This window comes from Galleria mellonella, unplaced genomic scaffold (genome assembly GCF_026898425.1).
Source record: "Galleria mellonella isolate WM207_F2 unplaced genomic scaffold, CSIRO_AGI_GalMel_v1 utg63, whole genome shotgun sequence".
NCBI classification, from domain to species: Eukaryota; Metazoa; Arthropoda; class Insecta; order Lepidoptera; family Pyralidae; genus Galleria; species Galleria mellonella.
The window spans coordinates 10,860,788-10,880,334 of NW_026442130.1; the positions used below are offsets into that span (position 1 = coordinate 10,860,788).

A 19,547-nucleotide genomic window follows, 5' to 3' on the forward strand; every position below is an offset into this window, starting at 1 on the left:
TAGTTTTTAAATGTCCATGCCATAATTTTGCCAGAATTTATTTTTTCCCAATTACATCAATCAAAGAATGTGAGCAAATGTGTTGATTTCTAACAATAACAAGAAAGTCTACTCCCCAACGAGAGTATCTGCTCATACAGAACTTTTTTAGACATTTTGTTTAAAAATAAAATATTTAAAATTTCCCAACAACTAGCAAATACAAGATGTCTTTTACATTGCTATTACATCATGTCATCTGAAACTCAATGTTTATGTAGGAACTAAATTTAATTTTGCTTATAATCATTTTCTAGCAGCCTAGTTACACTTATTTGTAGTACCTACATGCAATACTGCAATCTGTCACAAAACGCTAGTTAGTAACACAATATGGTTGATGACGCACATAATACTACATCTAAGATTATTACATGATAATAAATGTTAAAGACCCGTCCATGATAGCAGGGACAGATAGACAAACATTGTTACCATAACAATAGTGAATGAATTAATAAAAACTTAAAAACTCTACCTGTTGTCCTCAAAGAATGATACATGAAATTATAGACAAAAAAAATAGTTATAATAGTGCTACCAAACCCTAAATAATGGAACTAAACAATAACCCTCTTTTTGATTCGCCATAATCAAGCAAAAACGATTTTTCACTGCAATATTTTACGAAACACGTGTTTTCAACTGCAAGTGACTTATAATTTGTTATTTATTTATAGAGTCTCACATGACATGACTGATGAAAACAAAAAACAACAATAGCATAGATGTTTTAGTTAATCAGTATTTTTTATGCAAGTTGGTATGGCAAACTGGTTGGTATGGTAAAATAACAATATTAATGAATAAATAATGCAATGCATGCAATGATTCATTCCTTTGGCATAAAACCTCAAATGAATTCGTTCGAAATCACTTGAGGTTTTTATGCAACATTGACTGACGAACAAGCTATTTGCCCCCAGTCGTCTATAGACGTGAACAGCACCACGGACATTACCACTTATGTATATGTTGTCATTACTATTGCGCCAAGACTTTGGTGTTATGCCCTCATCACAAATTCTAATTTCTACCTTCCTCTTGATCCGAAACCAAGGAGGGCATGTACAAGTATTTCAGAAGTAGTAAGGTCTTACGCATGTGTATCTTAAAAATTGCGTTCTTTTTAGGCGGTCCGCAAAGCTCGCGATGCCTTCAACCGTGGTGTGACCAAACCAGTGGAATGGAGACGGAAGCAACTGAAGGCTTTAAAGCGACTGTATGAGGAGAACAGGCAGGCGATGGTCGATGCACTGCGGCAAGACCTACGCAGAAGCAAGACGGAAGCGATACTTCTTGAAGTTGATTACTTAATCAATGACCTCTCCAACACCATACACTGTTTGGATGAATGGATCAAGCCCGAGAGGGTAATGTATTTTCCATGTTAGCGTTCAAAGTGCATTCCAATTACAGTCACTCAGCTCTGTACAAAAGTTTTCCAGTGTTTTATTGCGCAGAATTGGCAACATTTGCAATTGTCTATTAATTTAGTGTTTTTAGTACACAGCAAATCGATCCATAACATAACATTTTTCGCCAATTCTTAATCGTTTTTATTGATAGGGGTTTTTTATATTCTTTATTGCACTTGTAAATAATATACAAATAAGACAATTATAAATATTGTGAGCTACATATCTCTTGGATGAACTTACATATCTCTGAAAGAGATCACTTCCAGCCAACCCAATAAACTGGGAAAGCATGCAGTTATACCCGTGTTAGTCTCATTTTAGTTTTATGATGATTGAAGATGAATAATAAATTGCTTGATGGCAACAAAGCAAAATCTATTCTACACGCAATGTTTACAATGTAACTTGGCATTGTAAAACATTGTAAACATTGCACTCTACAGACATCTCGTCGTTTAGCGATGCATTCACAATTAATATTGCTTTTTTGCGGAGCTGTATATTCTTGTTGCACTATAAATATATGATCTTGAGAATCACGTTTGCGACCTTGATAATATAGCCGTTTAACTTACTGGTCACCTTCAAATTGTTGCGTGTTCGATCCTCGCACAATACAGATATTTATTTGAATATGAGTGTGTCTGTTTGTATCTGTCTGAGAATTTTATTATATACACAAAATTCATATATGTATGTCGAGCAGTCTGATCATAACAACACATAATGCGAGCTCTGTTTAATTTGGAACAAAATGTAGCTGTATGACGTGTTCGAGATTATTCTAATTTTTAATTATATGTTTAATTCCACATCCAACAGCCGTCAAAGGGCTTCGTGAATCTCTTGGACGACGTAGTGATACACAACGACCCCTACGGCGTGGTGCTGGTTATAGGCGCGTGGAATTACCCACTCCAGTTGCTTCTGCTGCCAATGACCGGCGCAATTGCTGCCGGCAACGCCGTCATCGTGAAACCGAGCGAGGTGGCCGTCGCATGCAACAAATTCATCGTCGAGACCTTACCCAAATACTTGGATAGCGTAAGTTCTATAGTGATAGTAGTTCATGCAACCATATTCGTATTTAAAGAGGGACCAGGAAAACCGTGCCCACTCCAGAATTATCCGGTGCCCACTCCACATTCCGAGCAAAGCTTAGAGGCATATTTAAGAGTACATATGTGCCTTTTTTAAGAAACAAACGACTATAGTATTATGCCTCCGTATCCTGTAATAGCAATAAAGTCATATCCTACAGCTGTTTCATAACAACAAGTGCGACAGAGGACCCAAGCAGACGACTTTTGTGCAAAATATTCCTCTAGTAAAAACTCATTCAAACTTCACTCGCCTTCACCGATACATGCCGCCGTCATTACAAAGTTCACGAATTCATTTAATTATCTTTGTAATCAACTCTGGTACTTATAATCAGTTCGATAAGGTGTTTAATGTTAAAAAACACGAGATAACACATTTACACGGAAACATAAACAATTTAGGTACTAATTTAATAACGTAAACATTGATTTGTGTATCACGATAAAAGCGGACGCTGGACCTGTTTTTCAGTACAAATATACACTTAGATTACACTGGAATTTAAGAATATTAAAACTATATATGTGAATAGATTAATCTGTAGTCATTCACGTATTTGACGATCTTTGTAATCTAGCGGTTTAACACTGCTTCACCTTCCTATGGTCGCAGATTCGATCCTCGCACAATGCAAATATTTGTATTCATGTATGTCGGTTTCTATTGGTCTGGGTAATTATGTAATGTGTATGTATTTCTAAGAAAAGTATCAATTATTGATATTTTTTTTTTTATACAACTTAGAATGGCAAACAAGCTGATGGCCCACCTGATGGAAAGTGGTAACCGTCGCCTATAAACATAAGCAGTACCATGGACATAACAGAATATACTGTTTCGCCCATGATACCCCCATGCGTTGCCATTCCTGAGGACTCAGGTGTTATTCCTCTGTACCCAGTAAATTCACGCCATATCCCACCCTTCAAACCGAAACACAGCCATGCAAACACAACTGCTTCACGGTTGAAACACGAATGAGACAGAGGTACCCAAGCAATCGACTTTTGTACAAAGTCTCCCTCTGGTAATATGTATATTTCATAAGTTTTGCTTAATTTGCAAACTAGATGGCGCTATATAACATGTCCGATTGCATTTATTTATACATGTTGCAATCTTCTTGACTGCAAATTAACAATTTATAAATTAGACTAATATAAAAAACTTTCGTTCACTAATTTCTAATCATCAAAAACTACCTCACTTACTAACTCACCTACTAAGCTGAAATTTGTATATAAGCTTTTGGGGTGTAGATGCTAGCAATTTACCCTATCAGGTCGACCTCCGCGCGGTTTCCCCTAGAAACCATCGTCGCTAATTCTTCTATAATTCATCACAATGGCCTAATTGATCCGCTTTCATCTTCGCCCATCATTTTTAACTGGTGCCCCGCTAGCGTACCAATGACGCAAACGAAGTTACCATTCCATTTTCATCCATTAAAATATGGGGTTTAAATATCAAGTAGGAAAAAGATCTTAATAAATTTCCATAGGTGCAGGAGAAAACGGTAGTCGCACATAAAGGTATAATAATAAATACAAAAGCAGAAAATAAAAGGATTATAAATATTGAAATGACGTAATCCATCACAAATCAACAAAATAATTTATTTGACATTTCTATTGTCAATATTGCCTTCTAGCTACAAACTACAACAACAAATTATATTACAATTAGACTTTATAATTAATATTCTTTATAGTTCGGGTTTATTTATAGACTACGGTTACCACTTTCCATCAGGTGGGCCGTCATCTTTTTTGCCATTCTATGTTGTATAAAAAACATGCTTTTTTTTTATTATGAAAGTGGTAACCGTCGCCTATAAACATGAGCAGTACCATGGACGTAACAGAGTATACTGTTTCGCCCGTAATACCCCCCATGCGTAGCCATTCCTGAGGACTCGGGTGTTATTCCTCTGTACCCAGTAAATTCACGCCATATCCCATGCTTTTGACTACTCCATTACGAATTATATTTGCAATTACATGTGTTTATCTTTGTGGAAGCACAGAGGTCGGGTTCATGAATCGCTTAGATAAAATTCTCAAATTATTCACACAGGACGCTGTAGTGGTAGTGGAAGGCGGTCCGCAAGAAACGACGGAGCTGCTAAAAGAGAAGTTCGACTACATCTTCTATACTGGGAGCACGAGTGTCGGAAAGATTGTATACGAAGCGGCCACTAAGAACTTAACGCCTGTTACACTCGAGTTGGGAGGAAAAAGGTAATTTAAAACAGTTATATATTCAACAATCTTAACATATATTGTTGTTGATGTATCACATTTAAATATAAGTATAAAAATAACAGCGTACGAGGGATAGACAACAGCATCCCTCTTAAAATATCGCCAAAGCCTAACCGCAATTAGACTTCGACCAACCCAGCCTGCCAGGGGGAAAAAGGATTGTTAGTAATGGAGACTGAGAATCCCATTGCTACCAATATACCCAACCAGGTTGACCTCCTCGCGTTTCCCCCTGGAAACTATCATGGTTAATTCCTGATGATCAGTTAATTCATCATGATGGGCTAACTGGCCTGTTTTCATTCTCATCTATCACCCTTCACTGGTGCTCCGCCAGCGTATCCCGTTAGCGCAGGCGGGGTTGCCATGCCATTTTCATCCATAAAAAAAAACCCGCCTGCTAAGCGTGGCAAATATTGGCAAAACTCTCCTTATGGGGTAGGCCTATGTTCAGCAGTGGACGGTTAACGGCTGATAACATAATAACAAATAATAATCTACAATACACATTCAAAACAAGAATTTTCTAGCTTTAGCGATCTGTTATTTTTATGCACAGTTATTTTGATCACAGTTAATTTGAAATCACATGTTAGGATTGTTTATAGAAGTTATTCTTTTATAAAAGTAATGATAGATAGTATATTATCATGAAACCTGTCTCTTTATACAAGTGATGGAGGGATTTACGGATAGATACATTTTCGCCACCGAATGCATTTTATAATACTAAACAGCAACGTCCAGTGCCTTATCCTTCCTCTTGCGAGCATATAGGAAGAGCTTATAGGTAAATAAGCATGAGTCAATGCTGGTAACTCATCTAATGCAAAACTGTTATCGCCTATAAACATGAACAATGTCTACAACATTATTACATTGTCCACGTCGCCTCTCCATATTTCGCTATTTTTAAACAATGATGTATTATGACTCTTGTGTGATAACAAATAAATGCATGCATGAGAGATTGCGCACACCGCTAATCCGTCAAAATGTATCACCTATCTAATTAAACATGCTTACTAGGAAATAGTTTATTGTATACTACGTTTTTTTGTTTTAAAAAAATAAATTAAAAAAAACTAGCTGTGCCTATAATATCATGTTGAGAATGACTGTTGAGGTCATATAGCATAATATCGTTATATTCCAAGGATTTTGCTGCGGTTTTTCAAAAAAGGAATAAAGAGATTTCTTCAGGGTCGGCAACGCTCATATAATGCCCCTGGTATTGCAGGCGTTTGTAGGCTACGGTGACCGCTTATCATCAGGTGGACCGCATGTTTGTATGCCACCTCAGTGATATTAAAAAATTAATTTATATCTTTAATAATAACAAAAACCTTGAATATTTTATCTATTCTATTCCAAAACTTTAAAAACATCTTCTACTTGTAATATAACCTTAAAAAATTTCGAAGGTCACAGTATTTTACACTTTATTGCGTCGTACTTGGATGACATGTTTATAATTTATTCAATTTGCTCTGTACTTGTCTATCGTACGAATCTATATGACAGTAATGTAATAAATAAAAAAGTAACACTTCAATATTAACAACGTCAACCATTTAATTATATATACAAGTCTACTATATGCTAATTGTTTGACAAGTTTTGTTTCATGTATTCATATTAAATCATCATCATCATCATATCAGCCATTAACTGTCCACTCCTAAACATAGGCCTCCCCCTATTGGGCGGTTTTGCCAGTAGTTACCACGCTTGGCAGGCGAGTTGGCAACTGCAATTAAGCTTTGGTGATGTTTAAAGAAAAACTCTACTGCCTATCCCTCATTAAGTTTCCTTAGTTGCCTCTTACGACACCCACAGGAAAGGAAGGGCCAGCCCATTTTTTTATGCAACTTAGAATGGCAAACATGCTGACGGCCCACCTTATGAAAAGTGGTAACCGTCGCCTATAGACATGACCAGTACCATGGGCATAACAGAGTATGCTGTTTCGCCCATGATACCCCCATGCGTTGCCATTCCTGAGGACTCAGGTGTTATTCCTCTGTACCCAGTAAATTCACTGCCATATCCCACCCTTCAAACCGAAACACAGTCATGCAAACACAGCTGCTTTACGGTAGAAACACGAATGGGATAGAGGTGTTCAAGCAAACGACGTTTGTACAAAGTCTGCCTCTGGTAATTCTATGCCGAAACTACACGGTAGTCATATTAAATACTTAATATTAATAAATATATCTTAAATATAATAACAATACAAAATAAACAAGTTTTACTTCCAGTCATACTTTATCTGAGTGTTGTTTTGATAATTTGTAGTCATAATTCAACACAAAAAATAGAATCCCAATTCGTCATGATAATAGCGTACAGCGATGATTTATGTTTACACAATAATTAGTATACAACGTCGTAAATTGAGTCCATAAGTCGTGCTACAATGTTAAGGTTGAAGTTTTTTAAGACAACTCTGCCCTCTAGAGAAGCGGCAAACTAATCTATGCATAGATACGTTATCGCAGCTGCGTGCATTAGATGAAAAGAGACATCGATATTCGGTATCTTCTTCGTTTCCACTAAATGTAACCTATCTACCACTGTATTGAAAAGGCAAATAATTTATTATTACGATAATTTTAAATCACGGGGGTGTAATAAATTACCCCCTTATTCATAATAACGTCAAACGTCTCATAACCCTATTTTAGCTATTGTACTGTTTTGTCTCTTTCCTTTGTGTTAATTTCTCAATTTGAAAGATTGTGACAAAACACTGTAATAGTTAAAATGGATTTGTGGGAAGATTATACCAGAGAAAGACTTTGTACAAAAGTCGATTGCTTGGGTACCTCTGTCCCATTCGTGTTTCTACCGTTAAGTAGTTGTGTTTGCATGGCTGTGTTTCGGTTTGAAGGATGGGATATGGCGTGAATTTACAGGGTACAGAGGAATAACACCTGAGTCCTCAGGAATGGCAACGCATGGGGGATATTATGGGCGAAACAGTATACTCTGTTATGTCCATGGTACTGAGGGCCTACCATGAAGTATTTTCCGAAATTTCGAGGACAAACGAAACAGAAATTTGATGTTAAAATTATATAATACATGCTGTTTAAAATTATTAAAAATGTTAAAATATCGTTCCTCTGGACTATTAGAATAGGATTTATGATGAACGAAATGTTAAGCTTCATTTACTGGCTCGATTTTGATACGAACAAAAACACAAAATTTCGGAATTTCATTTCATGGTAGACCACCTGCTCATGTTTATAGGCGACGGTTACCACTTTCGATCAGGTGGGCCGTCAGCTTGTTTGCCATTCTAAGTTGTGTAAAAAATAAAAGTTTTTTTTTATAAATAAGCGGATTAGTCTTTAGAATTTACGATATATGACGGGAGCACGGTGTCAAATGTGCGGATATTCGTTTGTTTTATTATAGGTGACCAGTAGAGATGCGTAATATTAGATAGCTATATCAATATATGTATATCATCAATATCCAGAAGAACTCAAAAGTTTTTTATGAACATTGATGACTACCCATTGCGATATGGCCCATACCAGTCGGATATATATATTCATTACAAGCGGGTTCTTGTTTTTGATATTACATAATAACCGATTGTTAATATATCTGTTATTGGACCAATATATGTGTAACTACAAAATAATAGATATAACTATATATTACTTATCGTTAGTGACCACTTCCCACTTTCTAACTAACCGCCAGCTTATTATAAAAAAAAAAATTGTATGCGAATTTATATCATAATACTACTTTGACTATTTCAAAAATAGTTCAAATTAAATTTCACAGCCCGGTATATATCGACAACACAGTGGACATTGTGGTGACAGCGAAACGCATACTCTGGGGTAAATTCATCAACGTGGGCCAGACTTGCATCGCGCCTGACTACATACTGTGCACCAAGGAGGTACAAGCCAAGTTCGTGGAAGCCTCCAAGAAAGTGCTTAAGGAATGGTACGGTGAAGATCCACAGAAGTCACCGGATCTATGCAGGATCATCAACCTTAGACATTTCACGTAAGTATCTCCTTAGTTCCACATAATCGCTTTAATTGATTATATTTAATGTCTTTACAATAGAACTCTGTGTGAATCTTAAAACGCCTGTATCGAAACAAATTTAGAAGTATTTTTCCTGAATTAACTTGACCAAAAATTAAACCCAAAACTTCATTTACGGAAACACCAAACGGAGATCGAGTTGTTCAGATGTCTTTTACAAGTTAAAAAATAAGTACTTAAAATATTTGTGTGTGGGGTTTTTGGACAAAACAAAGTGGTAATTTGCCCGTGACAAAAGAGAGTACATTATGTCTTTAATACCATTAACTGTATGCTACTTCAGTAATTTTCGAATATTTTTAATTTTGCCTTCAATTAAAAAAAATATATAGTAAAGGAAAAAATATTATTTCCTTGTCTTATTTATTTACTTATTTCATCAGCTGAGTGAGCTTTACAGTCTCCCAATACGCTCACCCAGGAATGCATGAATACAATAACACATATTTTACAATTAAATGGAATAATATTAATATGATTTAAAAATAGAATAACCAGATTAGATTTAAATTTCTGAACACAAACACTCTGTAGTCATTCGACCATGACTTATTATATACATGTAGTGAATTCAAAAAACGTCGGCAATAAAAATCAGGTATGTAGGTAATTACCTCCAATTTTTCATCGCATTTAATCCCGATAATATGTTAAAAATATAAACAGGAAGGTAGTTAATAACAATAATTATCTTTCTAGACGACTTCAAGCAATATTAGACAACAGTAAGGACAAAATAGCCGTCGGCGGTAAATATGACGCTCAGGATAAGTACATTGAACCGACCATTTTGGTCGACGTCTCCCCCACCGACAAAGCAATGGAGGACGAGATTTTCGGCCCCATATTACCGATTGTGCCCATCGAGAATGCGTATGAAGCTATCAAATTCATTAACGAAAGGTAAGTCCCGAGTGAAAAATGTTTGGGTTGTGTCGAGTGATTTTTTTGTATTTTTCAAAGCTCATTTTGTTGTTTTGGGGTTAACAGATGTAAAAAAAATATTTATTGCATTGGTCAAGTGAAAAATTATTTGAGTAAATATGGTCTTTTTCAATAAAACTCAATGAAAACATAGTCAAACCAATGAAAACGTAGTAATTGATTGGCCCGGCCATAAGGCAATGTAGACGTCCAATACTAGTTGTTGTATCAGCCTTTAACTGTCCACTGCTGAACATAGCCTCCCCTATGGAGGGGGGCATTGCTAGTAGTTGCCATGCTTAGCAGACGGGTTAGCAAACACAGTTTGGCTTTTGGTGATGTTTTAAGAGAAACGCTATTGCCAATCCCTCTTAAACCATTAAATTCCTTAGTCGCCTCTTACGACACCCACAGGAAAGAAAGGACTGGCCTATACTATTTCAGGACCTACACGGCGGTCACCAATAGTACTATTGGCAATCAATTCATTATTCAATTGATGGTATGATTTGTTACTAATTTCATTTACAGAGTACTTTTTTCTATAATAATTTCAACATAGTTTTTTTTTTAATGGGTTACAATGGAATAACAACTCCGCCTGCGCTATTGGTATATTCTGATGGAGTACCAGTGAATGATGATAAGTGGGCAAGTTAGCCTAATAATAATAAAGTAATATATATGTCAATAATAATAATTAAGTAGAGAGAATTATTCACGATAGTTTCTAGGGGGAATCACGTGGAGGTCGACCAGATAAGATATCTTGCTAGGAATAGGGCTGTCAAATCCTATTACTAACAATTCCTTTCCCCCTAAAATAAATTGGTTATGCTTTCGTTAAGTCGTATTGAAACAGACCATACTTGTACCAATTTGTAAGTACGCAATATGTCAATTGATTTACTCAATCAATCAACTTTATTATAAAGTTAATTTCTTAATTATATTGATATGTTAATTATCTTTGAAAAGTCATATTACAAACTACGTGATTGCATCTGTTGTCCCCTTTTTCCATTTTGTTTGACAGCTGAACCGGGAATGTTTACTTGTTAACAACCATTTTGAATTTCGTTTATCAATCTATTTCCATATTAGAATAACAAATATTACATACCTAATGTCGCCTCCTATCAGCTAAGCGGCATACAATAGTTCCAATTAACATGATAAGAAGCTACAAGAGGTTATGCAATATTGTCATTTTAATGTTTCGACCTTTTTAGTAACTACAGTTCAATGAAGAAGTTTCTAAACATATTTATCTTGTATATCTTATATATAAAAGTCTCGTGTCACGGTGTTTGTTACCATACTCCTCCGAAACGGCTTTACCGATTTTTATGAAATTTTGTGTGCATATTGGGTAGGTCTGAGAATCGGCCAACATCTATTTTTCATACCCCTCAATGACAAGGGTGACCCTCCCCAAAAAAAAATTATTTTTCTTTTTTTTGACAAATTTTTCCATTTTTATTTTATTATGATTTAGCATTGAAAAATACATACAACCTCAAATTTTCACCGTTTTACGATCAACTCCTGTTTTTAAATCACGATTTTTATATGCTGCAATAGGGTTGCAAGATGGCAATCCAATATAATAATTGTAGTACGATAAATTTTCATGTATAGTTCTAGAAATAATGTATATGGTAAAACAACGTTTGCCGAGTCAGCTAGTAAAGTATAAAAGAATAGGTATAAAAAGCAAAAAAATTTAAATAGTGATTTTTAATTAGTTAAAGAGAATTTTCGGTTTTCATAGACCACTATTGTCGCTCATGACAGTGTGGTTAAATGTTATTGTGCTATTATAAAACGTGTTTCTATTTCGAGCTGCGTTCTTTAGAGAAAGTTACTCAAATTTCCAAATACTGGCAATGGATTTCGACTTATACCCGTTTCGTTACACGCTGTACAATTTCTAAAGTGTTCTTCTTTTATACTGCTTTAGTCGAAGACAGTATAGGTACCTACCATGCCAATAATACGCAATATACGACTAAACAACTCTCTACAAGGAACATGGTCGAAATAAAAAGTTTTTTTTTTTTTTTAATGATTATTGTATTATTGTTGTATGGTACATTTAAAAATTAATTTCAACCTATATAACCTTAAAAATTTTTTTCGGGGTTATACTTTGAGTTAATATACCGTTTCCAACAAAACTTATTTTAATGTCTGCCCAATTGTTATGTTTGTATAATAACCGGAATAAATCCATTACATTTCACATGTTACCGAGGTCAAATGAGTTTTACTATTTAAATCTTCATTGAAGTAGTTACTTTCAGATCTATGTTCCCCTACATTTTTCCATAAAAATCATTGTATGATTTTTGTTTCAAATAATTTAAAGTCAAGTGTAAAAATATGTAAATAATTCATACTTACAATAACTAAAAAAAACTTCTTTATGCTTTAAAAGATATAGTTTTTTTTTTTAAAGTATCACGCATACATGTCGTATTTTATAATAACCAGTTACCATCATAATTTAGAAAATACCATAATTTACGTATTTTTATACTTGATTACATATAAAAGGGTTCATTTTTTTGCGTTGTTGCGAACATATAGATTTATGACGTGAAATATATGATGTTAAAATATATATTTTAATCAAACTAAATAAATGAAAAACCTGAGCTGAAGCGTAAACAAACCTTGCATACAATTACATTACTATTATGTTTGATGACCTTGCATGAACTTGTACATATACATATACAAATATATACCAATGTTTGTTATTTTTAATAAGCAGTATATTTTTAGGTTTTGATTCATATTTTCAATACTTTATTTATTATGTTATTATGTATTCTGTTTGCATTTTAATTTGCACACATTAAAATATGTATCATCTATACAGGATAGACTTACATATTATCTGATAGCATTCTCTACCAATCAAACGTTACGCTAAACAGAGTAAATGATGGTGCATTGAACTGATAAAATCAATTTATAAATGAAATATTTTAATAATAACCAATACATTTTAAAATGAATGGACATTTTTACATTTTATTCTCCATACATATTAATATAATAAACAAAATTTAAAACAAATACTTATATTAGGTTAAAGTCAAAGTAAAACAAAAGGAATATAGTTGTTTACTATATCCATATTGAGACGTCGGTTTTTTTCCAAATTGTAAATTATAAGTAACTCGACAGTGTCATTCTCAATCTCTTGGAACCGCTCTACTGAATGCTTTTATTTATTTTTAATTACGAAGAAAAAAAAAATATTTGTTGGTTACGTCAAAATTTATTTAAACATAAAGTGATAATTTATTACATAATTAAATACTTTAGTACCTATTCTATTATAAAATTTCGTTAAAATCTATTTAGCCTGTTTCTCATCGTAATGTTATAACCAACAATATAAACATCGATCGCCATCACTTATTTAAACACGCTATTTAATTTTTGACTCTTTTAATATTTATTATAGTAAATATTTACATTAACTACTATCTGTATCCGGCGACTTCACTCACGTGAATCATTAATATTTTACTAAAATCTTTTTTTTTTTTACAAATCTTGTCCTGAAAATTACAAACAACAAAGAAAATTAGTCAAAAAGGTGCAGCCATATTGAAGTAAAGCGCTTACAGGCCTACATTATTTAGGCAATTGATTTTTATTTATATAGAGGTTTTTAAACAAGGCAAGGTCATCAATCAATAGTACATGAAATATTTCAGGGAACATCCATTAGTTCTTTACGTGTTCAGCACACAAAGTAACATACAAAAGTTGTTCAATGACCAAACCCGCTCGGGCAGTATCAGTATGAACGACACGGTCATGTTCTACGCCGGTAAGATGAGCATGTATGAGACGGCGACTGTTTGCACAAACATAAATGTCTACATTTCCCCTTGTTTTTCATCGTACCCATTTATAACGTATGTTAGTACATATACTTCAATGTTAAAACACGAATTCTCCCAACTTTGTAAATGATTAGTTTTTACACGCGACTTCTTCTGTTCTACCTCATCCATAGTATTTGGCTATATGTATGCCAAACTTCATGACGATTAGATGAACCAGTATAGCGGAAAGTAACAAACATTCAAACTCAATTGTACAAGTATGAATTAATGATGAATCCAACATCATCATCAAATCGGCTGTTTATTGTCCGCTGTTAAATATAGACCTTCCTGTTTTGGGGGCTTTGCCACGCTTGACAAGCGGGTTGACAAACGCAGTTAGACTTTCGTGATGTTTTAAGGGAGACGCTGCTTCCTATACTTCGACCAATTAGTTCCCTCAGTCGCCTCTTACGATTCCCACCCAATCAAACATGGCTTAGGAAAATATATTTTTATTCTCAGATAATGTATTGTGAAGGAATAGATACATATTCAACAACGCGACTGTACCTACAGCCTAGTCTATGGTTTATTTACTTTTGTGAAATTAAATGAATCATAATCAAACTTAATCTAAGTACTTAGATTAAATATTAGAAATAAATCTTCTCTCAGTTTAGTTATGTCTAACAACGACACCACTGGTGTTTTCCAAATACTTATTATTTGTGTTATAAAGACCCATTGCCAATGTTACGGTGTTAAATGTTAAATCAGTCTAATGAATTGTTTGATTTATCATTTATGTTTATGCAAATACTCGCCCTGGGGAAAGGACTCATCCAAATTATTTTTCTCGAAATATCCACCCTACGCTCTGTGCCTACGAAGTATCTAGAAGCTGCTATTATCGATACGATATTTTATACCTTTATTTATGTTATTTAATAAACATACATATCGTCATTTTGGCATTAATATTAGTTTCTCGCAGTGATATGTTAATTTCTAGATACAATGTTTTTATTAAACTTACTAAATTTATATTAATCATAATTTAATATAATATATAAGTTTCAATAAAAAATATAAGGCATAACTAATACGTATGTATGTAATATACAAAATTCTTATGAAAAAGTTATAATTGTGTAATTAAATAGAATAAATAATCTAGTTATATAACTAAGACTAATTATTCTCTTAATTTGAATTAATAAATAAAAAAAAATAAGGTCTTGGAATAAGCTTCTACATACCTTTATGGCCCTGTATGTAATGAGTTTTATCACTATTGGTTTGGTACTCTGTGGTTGTGAGGGAAGGTGGTGGTTTCATTTTTATTGTATGGCATGTATATCTGTTAAGGTGGTTTGTGGCAGCACGTAATATACGAACTATTGTTATGATCTAATAATATTAAGTGTATGTAAATTAAAAAAAAAAACTTTTTTTTAATTTATGCAGACAGATAATTTTAATGTACTTACTTATACTGTAAGTACTATGTATTGTATATCTATAAATATAAATGGAAACTATTAATTCTTTATAATGTATGCATGTATGCATACATAAGGAATGTAATAGTACATTATATAATTGATAAAATATCTATAAATCATTTAAATTTCCTAATTAAAATGATATTACGAAACTTTATACTGACACAAATTGTATATTTTTTTTTATTTTTTTTTAATTACGTTAATTTATTAATTACAATATTTATATTTAAATATTTATAAATTACTTAACTATATTTTAAAAATTAAATATTAGCCTGTGTTCAAAATTTATAAACACGAGTATGTATTATGTATGTATGTTATTATTATACTATTATACATAGTATGTAGTAATATTGTATAATTATGATGTATTATTATAAGTTATTTACAAGTCTAATCTCCACTGAAGACAATTAATTATAAATGACGGATATAACTAGGTTTACTAACGTCACTGTAAATATATTTTTCCTATCGTAATATAAACTCTATTGCAATATTAATATGGTGTTGGTTTGGTCTGCTGTCGCTTGTATAGAGAGAAGCCGCTAGTATCCTACGTGTTCACGGAGAACAAGAAGGCGCTTGAGAATTTCGTTAAGAACACCACTAGCGGAGGAATGTGCATTAACGACACGGTTATGCATATGTCAGGTACGACACTCACTTTATATACAAGGTGAAATCAAAATCGTTAGCATTCTCAGGGAATATTCGATCAGTGAATTGAAAAAAAAATATCGAAAAACTTTCAATCTCTCATACTAACACGGCGCGTTTAGCTGTTAGTAGAAAAACTCTTTGTTTTTTTTTTTAAATGCCACTACCATTAATTTGTGTGCTACTATCAACACTCGAAGATTGACTACTATTTTTATTACTAGAAATTCTACAACCTTCCATATTAGTCATCAATCTCCGACTACCATTTCGTCCAAGCACGTTTTGCGACATGTATCAGAAAAAAGTAGTAAATAACCTACACTTACTAATTAATGAGCGATGATATGGACTTCCGCAAAATAACACCTAGTTCAAAAATTTTTTTTTACACTTTTTGTATTTTAAAATAATACACTAGGACAGAAATTTCTTGAATTAATGGCGTTATGGGTAGATTAGTTTTATGTACCGCTAACGATTTCAATTTCACTTGTACACTTTGTTAATTCGATCCACTGTTCCGCCCTCAGCATCTTCAATGAGCAATTGTCCATTAAAACACGGCAACAAGTACATTATTAATGTTCATTTGTAAGTCGCCAATAAATCATCGTACTCAATAGTGAGGACGAGGCTCCCAGACATCAAAGCTACTCAACTATCCAAAAAAAAAAAACATTATAGGCATTTATTACTAAGAAATACCATACTATACCATATCAGCCCATAACTGTCCACTACTGAACATAGGCCTCCCCTTATAAAAAGGATTTTGCCACTAGTTGCCACTATTACCAAGAAATAATTCACTTCATATAAAAAAAGAAATGTGTAAGTGAGCATCCTGAATTAATGTCAAAATGTAAATTTGCCGCATTTTAAAAATGTTAAAAAACTTGCCACTTCACTATGCGGCGTATCGCAGGATTAATTTAAACAATTTATAACTGCAAATATGATAGATAAGTAAAGAAAAGCCAAGTGGTTGATAATACTCTATTGTAGAAGTAACAATATAGATGCATTTAAAGAAAGCATAATTAGTGTAATTGTTAGAAACTAGCATTATTTTATTTTTATACATGGCAATAAATAGAAATGTTGGCTCATTGTAATCTAATTTTGTAAATGGCAATAACGTAGTAGCACTCTGCCATGTAACCTTTTTCTTGTAACGATAGTTGCTTGCAATCAAAATAATATTATTACTAATTCAATCTATACCACGCTCTTTTTATTATTACGATACCAACTAGGGACCAGCATCTACAATCAACTAATCAACATATAAGTCGAACATTTTCGATAAATAGTAATAACAAAAGTCCATGTCGCATGATAAATGTGCACTACACAATTTAAACCACTGTAATTGGGCTTCACTAATAATCTAACTTAATATAATTTCTAAAATACGGCAGCTAAATTCTTAATTATCTACTAATAAAATAATGCATTTTCTGTAAATACATCTATTTGTTTGTGTCTTTACTAATATTTTACAAGAAGGCGCTTCTAGTAAGACTGACAATATCAGCTTTAACATTTAAATTTCAAATTAAAAATCTATTTTATTAGTGGCACATCTTGTAGAAATGTATTAAACAGATACAAGTCCTGTATTTAGGTGCCTCTGTTCCATTTGTGTTTCTGCCATTTAGTAACTATGTGTGTATAGCTGTATTTCGGCTTGGAAGGGTGGGAGACGGCACCGAAACTACAAGATGTAAAGACATAAAAACATAATTCTGATGAATGGCAACAGAGGGCCGCAATGGGTTCGCCATATTATTTCCATATCCTTGTTATTTTAGTAGCACTAATACCATCAGGTGGACTTTTTGCAATTCTAAATTATATTAAAAAATGTAAAATAGTTTCATTTTCGGCGAAACTTGAGAGAACATTGTCAGACTTATTGCAAAGCGTCGTTCATATGTTTTAAGTATGGTGTTAAAATATGCTTTAAAGTAATTATAATAAAATTCTATATTACAGTTGAAACTCTGCCTTTCGGCGGTGTTGGATACAGCGGCATGGGTGCTTACCATGGAAAAGCGACGTTTGACACGTTCACCCACAAGAAGAGCTGTCTAGTTAAGAATTTCGCAGTAATTGGTGAAAAACTGGCTTCGTAAGTATTAAAACACTATGATTGCACAATTTTTGTGTTGATTTTTCTAAAAATGAGTTAATTATTAGTATTTCTTTATAACGTAATTTCATTGTAGATAATAAATGCAACCTTGTAACCTGCTTTATATTAGGATGCTATGATATATAATTAGAATCGTTATTATCAGAGATTTTTAATTTACCTTTTTTAATATGTAATTTGCCATAGCTTATAGCCATCTATGTCACAATAAATCCAATCATAGGAAAATAAACCTCATTACAATACTGTAACTTTATACAATATTTTGCACACACATAACTTTATACAAATTTGAAACACTGCAATTAGAATATTATAGAAAACATGTATTGACCATAAAAATTTTTTATTAAATATACAAAAGTTATAACTAAATATACCAAAACAAATCCAAAACTTTTTTATCTCAGCATTAAGCTAAGAACAACATCCACTTTTATTAGCGCTGATACGATAGGTTCCATATGGAAGGCACTGATACCAAATTACCAGCATTTATTTATCGGTTTTCTTTTTAAATTATTATATAACATTCAGATAATTAAGCACAAATCAACATAATAAAATAGATATCTAAAAACATAATTATACTTTTTTAATACTTAAATATACTTGTATAAATATACAAACAAATATATAAACCAAAACAGAAGTACGCAATCAATATAGGTATCATCATCATCATATCAGCCTTTAACTGTCCACTGCTGAACATAAACCTCCCCCTTGGGAGGTTTTCCCAGTAGTTGCCACGCTTGGCAGGCGGATGGGCAACCGCAGTTAGGCTCTAGAGATGTTTTAAGAGGGACGCTGCTGTCCATCCCTAACCATCTCTTAGTCGCCTCTTACGACACCCACGGGAAAGAAAGGGATGTAAATATATTTATAGGTATAAAAAATAGAAAATGTGTAATTGTTATTGATAATATTTTATGTATGTTCCAGTAATCGCTACCCACCGTACTCTGATAGCAAACTCAACTTTGTAATGGCACTGATGCGCAAGAGACATACTCCATCATTGAAGTTCCTGCCATATCTGGTAGCGTTCGCCTTCGGAGCCGGTCTCACATACGGAATTGTTGCTTGGAATAAGGTAAAAAGAATTAGATAAATATAACTCCAGTATAATTCTGTATCTATAAATACACAATACCAAGTGTATTCGAGGCCGTTCACAAATTACGTCTTTTAAAGTAGGGATGGGCGGCTGATTGGTGAATGACAGTAGAGTTACATGTGGAGCGACAGAATTTCTTTTAAAATTTTTCTTTTTTATAACACCTAATATAAAAACTTTTTAATATTTGATTTTGTACAATTCTTAGGATTTCGTACCAAATTTGTACTTATTATAGTGCGGACTCGAAAAAGTAAATACCTAAATCGCCCCTCTCGTTCCTTTTGAATTATCTCCGGAACTTGTAGCACATAAATCGATGACGTAGTTTATGGATAGCCTCTTTTTTTATTTTAGTTGTGAAAACTCGAATGCACAATATTATTATTGATACATTTAGTAT

The 19,547-nt window shown here is 33.2% G+C and overlaps 1 protein-coding gene across 4 annotated transcripts in view; it reads left to right on the plus strand.

Moving 5' to 3' along the window:
* LOC113521741 (aldehyde dehydrogenase, dimeric NADP-preferring) overlaps nucleotides 1-19,547 on the plus strand; it is a 43,600-nt gene that overhangs the window by 18,470 nt on the left and 5,583 nt on the right. For 3 of the 4 annotated variants that reach the window (XM_026907389.3, XM_026907391.3, XM_026907392.3), the window contains exons 3-10: nucleotides 1,173-1,412; nucleotides 2,283-2,504; nucleotides 4,641-4,804; nucleotides 8,639-8,869; nucleotides 9,614-9,817; nucleotides 15,742-15,857; nucleotides 17,865-18,000; nucleotides 18,970-19,120. In XM_026907389.3, the coding sequence (XP_026763190.2) occupies nucleotides 1,173-1,412; nucleotides 2,283-2,504; nucleotides 4,641-4,804; nucleotides 8,639-8,869; nucleotides 9,614-9,817; nucleotides 15,742-15,857; nucleotides 17,865-18,000; nucleotides 18,970-19,120 (1,464 nt within the window). Of the gene's footprint in view, nucleotides 1-1,172; nucleotides 1,413-2,282; nucleotides 2,505-4,640; nucleotides 4,805-8,638; nucleotides 8,870-9,613; nucleotides 9,818-13,575; nucleotides 13,692-15,741; nucleotides 15,858-17,864; nucleotides 18,001-18,969; nucleotides 19,121-19,547 lie in introns of all 4 variants that reach the window. The other variant, XM_031909972.2, reaches the window with a different exon arrangement.